Here is an 11,036-nt window from a genome sequence, read left to right as displayed (position 1 = left end):
CACTGTACACCGGAATCAATCAATCATCTCTCTCCCGCTTACAAATGGTACAAAACGCTGCAGCCAGACTTCTAACAGGAACCCGTAAGAGAGACCACATCACCCCCATCCTGGCCTCTCTCCACTGGCTACCTGTTCAATTCAGAATTGATTTTAAACTGCTTCTGTTTGTATATAAATCCCTGAATGGTCTGGCCCCCACCTCCAGATCCCTCAGGTCGGCTGACCTGGGGCACCTAGCGGTACGACGCTCCAATTTTAAACACAGGGGTGACCGTGCCTTTGCGGTCGCAGCCCCCAGACTCTGGAACAGCATCCCTCCTTCTATCAGATTTGCACCTTCCATTGACTCGTTTAAATCTAGGCTCAAAACATATCTCTTCTCAAAAGCATTTGTATCCCCCTGACATGATATTTTAATCTCCCACTCTGTGCTTATTTGTGCCTTGATTTTTGTATTTATGAATGTTGCTGCTTTGGTTCTGGTTTTTGTGTTATTGTGTTTCTTCTGTATTTTTTTCATTTTTATTTTTTATATGTTCAGCACTTTGGTCAACGTGAGTTGTTTTTTAAATGTGCTTTATAAATAAACTTGACTTGACTTGACTACTTCTGCTAGCACACATAGGTCACTGAACAGTATGCGGTCATTTTAAGCAGCACTTACGCGATGTAGTCAGGCACAATAACAGGTTTGGGAATGTGTCCTGACGGTATGGTTCCCTGCAGTATGTGTGGTGGAGCTGCTTTAGGTGGTGCAGCCTGGATGGGAACCACTGAGGAGCCCTGGACCTGCTCTGGAGCTTTGGGTGCAGGAGCTGAAACTGGAGCCATCTGCAGAGACACATGAGAGAAGAGCGGCAACGTTAAAGCTTTCATCAACTTAAATGTGGGCGTGTTTCTATCTGTACTATGAGTTTTACACAGAACAGCGTTAGAGGATGCTCACCAAAGACTGTGCAGCACGCTGGTCGGGTGGATGCATCTGTGCAAAGATAGAAAAATAGAATCCAGTTAACATGAAACTTAAAATGAGGATCTACTATGGAAGGAAAAGTTTTGACATTTTGGGAGAAAAGCTTATTTGCTTTCTTGCAGAGAGTTAGACGAGAACACTGATACCACTGTCATATCTGTAGGTGAAATATGAAGCTACAGCCAGGAGACAGTTAGCTTAGCTTAGCATAAAGGCTGAACAGTGGGAGACACTTGGCCTGCACAGGTAGGACTCAGACTCCACCCACTCACTCCTCCACAGCTGTGTGCAAATTATATGGTTTGCTGTTGCATTGCAGTGTGTGTGTGTGTGTGTGTGTGTGGACATGTCTGCAGCCTGTTTTTCAGCCATCAACCTGATGGACAGAGTTGGAATAATCCTCTAAGTTTCAGAACTAACAGATCAAGCAGTGTGAGCTCTCACCTCCTCGCCGTACTTCTCTCGGTATCTGCGTGCAGCTTCATGTCTCCACAGCTTCAGACACACGATGGCTCCGATCAGATACACCACCATAGTGACAAACAGGAAGATAATGGCAGCCGTCTGGCCCGCCTCTGTTCTGCAGAACGCCCCGTTGATGCCGTTGTTGAACATCGGGTAGGAGCAGAGCCCTCCGCGGGTCGTGTCTCGCACATAGACAATGCCTGGTAAACAAAAAGCAAACGTGTCGAAACAGAGGCAGCTCCAGTGGGAAAAACAGTTTCTCACTTTCCTCTGGTGTTATCTTGCCACACATTTTTCAAGATTTTCAGATAACTGTATCGTCCCGCGGTTGTATGACTCCGCCCACCAGTCCAGTGTCTCTGACAGTCTCCATCCATGTCAGTGAAAACATGGATGCTTCACACACAGAAGATCTATACAATCAGCACAGTGTCAAGATTAGAGTCACCAATTCAGTATCTGACCAAATGTCTCCCCTTCTGTTCCTGAGATATGATGTTAAAACATGATGATGTCACAGTCAAGCTGACCTTTGACCTTTTGACCTTCATTATTTTATCCTGTTAGACATTTGTGTCAAGTTTTGTCATGATTAGCAAATGAATTCTTGAGTTATAGCCAAATACATGTTTTGTGAGATCACAGTAACCTTTGACCACAAAACTCTAATGAAGAGATTCCATTAAGGTGCTCTTGAGACAAACTGTTCATGAGAAAAAGACAGATTCAAAGTCACACCGACCTTGACCTTTGACCACCAAAACCTAATCAGCTCATTGATGAGTCCACGTAAACATTTATGCCAAATTTTAAGAAAATCCCTCAAGGTGTTCTTGAGATATTACATTCATGAGTACGAGAAAGACAAGGTCACAGTGACTTTGACCTTTGACAACCAAAAGCTAATTAGTATATTGCTGCGTCCAAGTGGACATTTGTGCCACATTAGAAGAAATTCCTTCATGCTATTCTTGAGATATTGCATTCAAGAGAACGAGATGGATGCTGGGCGACCGCAACTTTGACCTTTGACTCTTGACCACCAAACACTAATCAGTTCATCGTTAAGTCCAAGTGGACATTTGTGCTAAATTTGAAGAAATTCTCTTGTGCATACGGACGGACAACCTGAAAACATAATGCCTCCGGCCACGGCTATCACCGGCGCAGAGGCATTTAAGTCGTGTCATGATAAACATATGATTTTCTTGAGTCAAGAACATATTTTGCAAGGTCACACTGACCTTGACCTTTGACCACAAAATTCTAATCAATTTATTCTTCAGTCCAAGTAGCTGTTTGTGTCAAATTTAAAGTAATTCCCTCAAGGTGTTCATGAGAGATTGTGTTCACAAGAAAAAATCCCCCATGGCTTACTTAATAATATCATGTTCACAAGGATGGGACAGATGGACAATCTGAGAACACAATGCCTCCGGCCACGGCTATCGCTGGCGCGGAGACATAATAAAACTCAAACTATCTGCGTGGATCCATCCGGAGTAGAAGAGTGAATGTGAGAGAAGCCAGGTTACCTACCTGCTGCCATGTACAGCACTGCCAGCGCCAGGTTGATAGTAAACTCAGTCAGAGGCCACCAGTTGGAGTCCAGCAGGATGGTGCGGTAGTACATGGTCATCCCCAGCACCAACACGATCACAGTCACTATCCAGGCCAGCCCCGCCACCACCAACACAAACGGCGTCTTGGGGCCGGAGTAGTAGTACCCGCCTGTACCGCCACCGTATAATCCTCCATACGCTCCTCCAGGAGACGAGTATCCAAACATGTTGAACCACTCGTTGTCTTTGTGGATGTAAGCACAGACGCAGGCGAACACGGCTGCTCCCAGCAGGAGCTCCACACATCCCAGAATCCTCAGCAGCCCCGCCCAGGACTTCATGTAGGCGTAGCGCTGATGGTACTCCTCCACTCGCTCGCTGTAGGTCAGACCTGTGTGGTGGGTGCGCCCTGACATGGACTCATGGGCGTCGTGTAGCTCCAGAAGCTCCTTGCGCGAGTTGTAGCTGCTGCCTGAGCCGCCATACGGATCTCGGTATGATCCCGGGACAGAGGGGGAATGTGGAGGAGAGCAGCGCACCCCCTCAGTGGTGCTGTTGTTGTTGTTACATGAGGAGGCCGGCATCGACCACGGTGGCTTACTGCTGCGGTTACTTCCTCTGAAGAAGTTCTTCACGGAGTCTGGGATGAAGCGGTGGACCGGTTTAATGTCGAGGGCCGGGTCGTGGTCCAGGTCTTCGTTGTCCTCGCTGCCGCTGGGATCAAACTCGGGGCCCACAGGAGGCAGGTCTGGTAGCGGTGGCGGAGGGAGGGGGTCGGCGCTCTGGGCGAGGCGAGGCGCTCTCTGCTCCCTCAGCGGCTGCAGATCGTAGGAGTCTGATCGCGGTAAGGTGTCTTGTGGTACCTGGTCATAGTAGGGCGACTGGCGGACACGCTCAGTGCGTCCGTAAAAGCCTCCTCCATTGGACATGAGGATGGTGATGGTCCCTGACAGAGCACAAACACACGTTTTCAGTCAGTGATGTTTTGTTACTTAGAACAAAAGGTTCACAGCAGAGCAGTAAAGCTTTGTTTGCTTAAAGATTAAACAATTTGATGCTCAAGATTATTTATCAACTGTTTTGATAATTTATTAAGTCATTTATTCAGCAGAAATCCAAAACATCTGCAGGTTTTAGCTCCTCAGATATGAGGATTTGTTGCTTTTCTTTGTTTGTTAACTTTGTAAATTCAATGTCTTTGGGTTCTGGACCAAACAGGACTTTTTGTCTGGACTGTTTTCTCATGTTTAATGGACCAAAGGAAAAACTGATGAGAGTAAACTTTAAATATCTTGTTTCGTCCAACCAACAGGCCAAAACCCAAAGATCCTAAATTTACTACCATGTAAGAAAAGCAGCAAATCCTCACAAATGATGCAGCAACTTGTCTGAAAACTGATTCATTTAAAGGGTAAGCTTTGTTTTTCCTCCCAGTATGGGCTCTACTTTCCCACGCTTTTGTGTCTAAGTCATGGGAACAACAATTTCTGAACTGTAAACCGTACGGGCGATTGTGCACCGTCAACTTGCATCAACTAAAAGTGCTTGTTTTTGCCCCTGACAGGCTCCGATTGTTATTATACATTTCTGAAAACATCAGAGAAAGGATCCCTTCAGAGAAATGAAACATTTTTCCTCTCCCAGTCTTCCTCAATCTTGCGTGAGGTTACTTGCAGGAAAAACAATGGCGTTATAAGTGAGAGTCAGAGAGAGGAGCGCCTGTGTTGTGTTGGAGAACAGAAAGTGCAGTTTGGTGATCAATGTTATGGCTGAATATTGAGCTGATGTTGACAATGTGGAAAAATCTGTGAGACTGCAGAACGAGAGTGAGACTTGAGCCCCTTTTACACTGCCAGATTTTCGGCAAATTTTTGCCGGCAAGCTGCGAGCGTTTAGACACACAGAGCCGGATTGGCGAGTTGATCCGAGGTGCCCAATTTTCCTCCTCGTAGGGTAGACATATTGGAGGAACCCTTTTAGTTTAAACAGATCGAGGCGGCCTTCTGCAACGGGAGGGGCTGTTGATGACGCCGCACGTGCGAGCCACTGGCGGTGGATAAACAGGAAACAGCTGATAGCAGGAATTAGCGAGCAGCTAGTAGCAAGAGGGAAACACAAACCTGACAGACACTGTAAAGATGAGCAACTGGGGAGACAAGGAATTGTGCGCCCTCCTTGTCCTCGCAAACGAAGAGGCCATTAACCATCAGATGACGGGGACGGTGAAGGACGGGCCGACTTATGAGAGAATCGCCGAAGGACTGACCAGCCGCCGCTTCCCTCCCACGTCACTGTTTACGTCACACGCTGAGCTACACGTTTTGTTACTTGCTCACGCCCCCCATTGCCCTGAAAAAGGCACATTCTGTATAAACAAAAGTAGGTAGGCGGCATTTTGCTGCACTCCCTGATTTTGTTTTTATACTGCCAATGCTGAAAAAACACTGATTGGGCTTTCCTGCAGATTTGCACAACTCCTGTCTAAAAAGGGCTAATGTGTCACATGATGGAGGTAGATGAGACGACGCTGCTCGGCCCCGTGAATGGAACATTTACATTTAAAAACACCCAGATGGAACTATTATTAGGAGCACCGTTCTCTGCAGGTTCTGCAGTGAGGACTTTTTGTACCATCCGAGAACTTCAGCCTGAAATATCACCTCAACACAAAGCATTTAGCAGCGAACCCAGAGGGCAGTCAGCCTCGTCATGCCACACTGCACCAGGTGTTCAGACTGAGTCAGTCTACCTGTGACTGACTAATTAAGTCCCTTATAAAATGGACGGCAGACCAGTTTCAGTGGTCGAGGACAGGGGGACAACTGTGTCCAACATCCAGCAGCTTCACTATGACACATCTGACAACATTCATTTAAACTGAAATTTTTAAATAGTTTCACAGCAGAAGTTGACGATTAACTTAGACTTAGTAACCACAGGGCATGTACTTAATTAGATGATTTTTTTTAAATTGCTTGACAGCCCTAGATGCTTTCCATAATGTTGTCAGACACTTAAAATAACAATCCGAGCCTGTCAGTGCAAAAACAAACACTTTTAGTGGACGTAAACTGACAGCGCACAATTGCCTGTAGGGATGACATTGCAGCCTGTTTCACCGCTGTGGCTGCAGAGCTCTATACAAGACTTGCTCCTGTGAGTCACTCAGACACAAAAACATGTGAAAATAGGGCCCAGGTAAAGAAAACACTGAAATTTCCCTTTAAACGTGATTATTCTATTCTCAAAATTGTTGCCAATTACATTTCTTTAAATCATTTAATCATTTAAGCTCTAATTATATCATCAAGTCAAATCATTAACAGAACCAAGTCAGCAAAGACAGAGGAAGTATGAAAAGAAAGAAGCCAAAAGATTGAAAAAAAAAAACAGTCCAGTGCTCCAGGAATGAGTCCTACAACCTGTGAATGAGTTAACATTTTTCCACTCATGGTTCCCTCGTCTCAGAGTCAGTGGGCTTTTGGTTAGATTCCCAAAATAAGGTCTGTGATTCACACAAGCTGAGGAGACTTTCATGTTTTGCTCTACGACATAAAATACATGAGTAAGGGAGCGATCACACCGAGATGAAACGCCAGAAACACGATGCCAGTAAAACCATTGTTTTCCTATGGTACGGCGCGTCTGACCGGCGTTCAAGCGTCTTTTTAGACGCGCGTAGACGCTGAAAAGTTAAAATATTTTCAACTTTGTGAGCGTCAGACGCCAGTAGCTAGCGCGCATTGAATAAGCGCTTCCAGCGTTTCAAGCATCTTTGAAGCATCTACGTCTCTAGCGTCTCATTTCTGTGTGATCGCCCCCTAAATACCCCACTAGGGATGCAACGGACTGTCACTGTACGATAACCACCTCTCTGTGAGATCTCGGTTTCACGGTATTAAAGAATCTACGACTTTTACATCACAATATATTTTGAGACTAGTATATCGCTGCAACTCTTGACCCCACTGTACATTTTGAAGCTTTTGTGTCTTGAAAAAGGCGATTGCTAACAAGTGGCTGAATGAGATGACAGAATGTCATCACGCCGACACTTAAAGCCTCGATGTGGCGGCGGTTAATAGAAATGTACAGATACCACTTTTTCCTTCCCGATACGATTCCGATCCGTGAACCTTAGGTATCTGCCGATACCGAGTACTGATCCGATACCAGCGCATAAAGAAAAATGGATGGGATATGAATTGTTGTATGTCTCAACTCCTAAAACTCTAGCGCCTGTAGCGTTCGTATGCGTAATGACGTGAGGCATTATGTGGTATCGGATTGGTCATAGGCTGTACTCGCCAATACCCGATACCGCATTTTAGGCAGTATCGGAGGCATTTCCGATACTGGTATCGGTACAACTCTGGACGTTAAGTCCTGCAACTGTGGTGTCGTTTGTTTATAGTGTATAACGTTAGGTTTTTTTTACTTCTAGAGATTTTATTTAAGCTTCAAAAATCATAAAAGTGGTCCATTTGTAAAGATTATTTTGCTGAACAGAAGTATCATAACTGTTTGTTTGCCACAGAGCTTATTTTTCTGCAATTATCCAAATTGCTTTCCCCACAGGCTCTCTGACGAGGGAACCATGGCGACGCTAACTTCCGTGTTGTCCTACAGAAAAACGTCATCCCTGGAGCACTTTATTCAAATTCAACATTCAAGATTATCCTTCATGCAAAGTCTGTTTCCTCCACATACCCAGCAGATATCGCTAACCCCCAGTACCTGAGGTCACCAGAGAGAAAGATGTTATCCCACCATCCTCCATGCAAGCTGAGTCAAGAATGCATTTTTGTGCTGTAACCAAACCCCGAGTGAAACTAACTCTGCTGCTGATGTAATAACTGCTTTTGTATCCGGTGACGCTCAACTTACCCGTACTTGTTGCAGACAGCACAAAAATACATTGTTGACCACCAGTCAGCCCTTTAAAGCCCCTTCATTTCTTTAATGATCTGGAGAGGTTAGAAAATAATATGAACTGAGCTTGAATACCTCTTTCACACGCAGTCACTCAACACGACTTACATTGGCCTGCAGGTCAGAATGCAAACCTGGTATGAACATGCAGAGTGCGAGGAAATCTCCTGTAGAGACACACAAAGATATGAAGGTGTGAGACGTGAACATGAGGAGTGTGTGTGTGTGTGTGTGTGTGTCAGATAAATAACTACAGTTAAATACAGTAAATTTACAGCGATATAAAACTGAGAAAAGCAGCAAATCCTCACCTGTGAGAAGCTGGACACAAATAATATTTCACAATATCAGATATCAAAATAGCTGCTGACGTTTGTGGGTGCTGCAACTTACAATTATTTCATCGTCGAATAATCTGTTCATTATTTTCTCAATTAATCAATTTGTTGTTTGGCCGATAAAATATCAGAAAATAATGAAAAATGTAAATCAGTGCTTCCCTGAAGTTCAAAATAACATTATCAAATATCTTGTTTTGTCCACAACCTAAAGATATTCAGTTTACTCTCACAGAGGAGCAATGAAACCAGAAATATTCACATTTAAGACGCTGGAATCAGAGAATTTTAACTTTATTGTCCTTAAAAAAATACTCAAAGCAATTATTTGATTATCAAATTAGTTGGCATGAATTTAATGACAACTAAACAATTAATTGTTGACGCTCTAGTGCTGCTGTAAAAGAGCGTGCATGTTCAGTAAACCTACTCTGTATAAAAGAAGGTAAATAAAGCTAAAAAAAAGTGATCTATTAATTTTATTTTAAATTAATCGGGTAATCTTTCCGTCTGTACAACAACAAAAAATATTAAAAAGAACACCCATTACAAGACAGAGCCCAATCTGACATCTAACATTCACCCACCAGTTTATTAGGTACAGCTACCTTTAATTAAAGGTCCAGTGTGTAGGATTTTGAGGAATATATTGTCAGAAATATAATCAGTCTGTTTTCTTTAATGAATAATCACCTGAAAATAAGCATATTTGTATTTTTGTTACCTCAGAATGAGCTGTTTATATCTACACAGGGAGCAAGTCCTTGTCTATAGAATTCACCATGTTACACCGCCATGTTTCTACAGTAGCCCAGAACGGACAAACAAAACACTGGACTGATGGAGTCGAGTGCAACAATCCTACAATAAATCCTCCTTCATGACATTATAATTATTTTATCCGCCCTGATTATATCACTCACTACGTTAACATAACATTAGTGAAAATGGATTTATCGTCCGAACCAAAATTGGACTTTTAAAATACATGTTAGTTGGACTGAAATCATAAATCAAAGTTCTCAAACTGGCCGAGGCGCTCTGAGCATGCTCCACAGTTTCCGCCCCGGGCTTTGACCCTGAAGTCCAATAGCATTAAATGTGTAAGAGAAGAAGAAGCCGGTAACAACATGGAGAAATCTACATCCAGAGCCGTGACTTTCTGGACGGACCAAATGTACAGAGCTGTAAAGTTGTCCACCATGGTAGCAGTTAGCAGCTAGCTAACCGTAGCTAACTTGTTTGTCCATTGTTTGGTCTGTGACATAATAGGTCAACAGGAAAAAGGTCCAATACTAACAAGCTGAAAGGGGGCATATCTCCACCTATCATAGAGGAGTCGCACATACTTGGCTCAATAAATGGATTCCCCTCCTCACACAGTTGAATCAAGAGCTCTGAGTTTCAACACAAACTGAACTTTATCACCTTCATGACAGAGGATTTATTACAGGACTGTTGTATTCATTTTGGCTGGGTGTGGCGTACCTAATAAAGTGGACACAAGTGTATATTCCTCATTTTATAATCACTGTCAGAGAAAACAGAAGCACAAAAGCAAAAACAGTTGCAGGTAGTGTCGTCACGATACTGGGATTTATAACGTTTATACAATATGTTGAAAAATACCAACATAACATTCTGACACCACAGGGAAAAACTGACATGTTGGGCACACATTTAAAATTGCTATTAAAAGATAAATATAACAAGACTATGACATGACAACAACAACTTTACTTGTCTTGGTTCGTAGCAGAGCACAGCAGAATGACTGCAGTAAACATTAACAACAAGAGACAACGAGAAAGCACAGCTGGTGACGCTGTATTGATACTGCAGACAGTGAGTGCTGAAACCGTTTCAGATATTCGGAATAAATATGTATTGACAAATCAATATATATTTTTCTAACAGAAGCATTCTCACACATGATGTGTCCAAGGACCATCGTGAATATGAAAATCTAAAGATATTTTCTGTTTAAAGAAAACATGCCCTCCAAACCCATGTTTTGTTTTAAATTAATCAGCAGTAAAATAAATACAAATTACATCCATTTAAATTTGTATGCCCCCTCCCTTAAGCCAAAGTAGAAAAAAAACACAATTCCTTCCCCAGTGCTTAAAAAATTATTTTACATGCCTCCCCCTTTGTGCACCTCCTCCCCCATCAAAAGTAATGAACACTCCCTAAGTTGAATGAATTAATAATTTTAGTTTTTAACGCTACATTTCAATTCAATTCAATAAAACTTTATTTATCCAGAGGGAAATTCTTGTGCAAGAAATGGGTGGGTTCCCAGTGGTTGCTTTGGGCCCAGTTTTAAAACAACATAGCATTAAATATCAGTGAAAATATCACTAATATACAAGATATAAAGTGTTTAAGGAAAAAAGAAACCAGTGCCTAATGGAGGAACAACAGAAGTTAGATACGTGCATGAGTTACTGAAATGAACTAATATGGTGGACACTGCAGACTGCACCTGATACTCAGTTATATTGAACATGAAATAATAAATGAAGTAGTTTTGCACATGGTTTTGATTTTGTGAAAATAACATTACACTACACAGATGTGTTGTTGTGATACTGATAGGTAAACTGAAATGATCCCTGATTATGCTTTTACCAAAGCAGCATATTTGTACTTGTAATGGAGTACTTTCACAGCCTGGTATGAGTACTTTCAGTGCAGTAAAGTATCCGGATACTTGTTCCTGTGGGATAACGGCTCACATGAAGCGGAGTGTTGGTGTAG

At 42.9% G+C, this 11,036-nt stretch overlaps 1 protein-coding gene across 1 annotated transcript in view; it reads right to left on the bottom strand.

The window, feature by feature from the left end:
• The window catches only part of marveld2a (MARVEL domain containing 2a), a 36,906-nt gene that overhangs the window by 25,229 nt on the left and 641 nt on the right, over positions 1-11,036 (bottom strand). The window contains exons 2-6 of the mRNA XM_033646055.2: positions 8,011-8,102; positions 2,981-3,949; positions 1,421-1,641; positions 950-985; positions 668-834 (exon numbers count right to left, since the gene is read on the bottom strand). Coding sequence (XP_033501946.2) covers positions 668-834; positions 950-985; positions 1,421-1,641; positions 2,981-3,932 — 1,376 coding nt within the window. The 5' untranslated portion in view covers positions 3,933-3,949; positions 8,011-8,102. The remainder of the gene's footprint in view (positions 1-667; positions 835-949; positions 986-1,420; positions 1,642-2,980; positions 3,950-8,010; positions 8,103-11,036) is intronic.

The sequence above is a fragment of the Epinephelus lanceolatus genome, chromosome 19 (assembly GCF_041903045.1).
Source record: "Epinephelus lanceolatus isolate andai-2023 chromosome 19, ASM4190304v1, whole genome shotgun sequence".
NCBI lineage: Eukaryota > Metazoa > Chordata > Actinopteri > Perciformes > Serranidae > Epinephelus > Epinephelus lanceolatus.
This window is presented reverse-complemented; position numbering and strand designations above follow the sequence as displayed.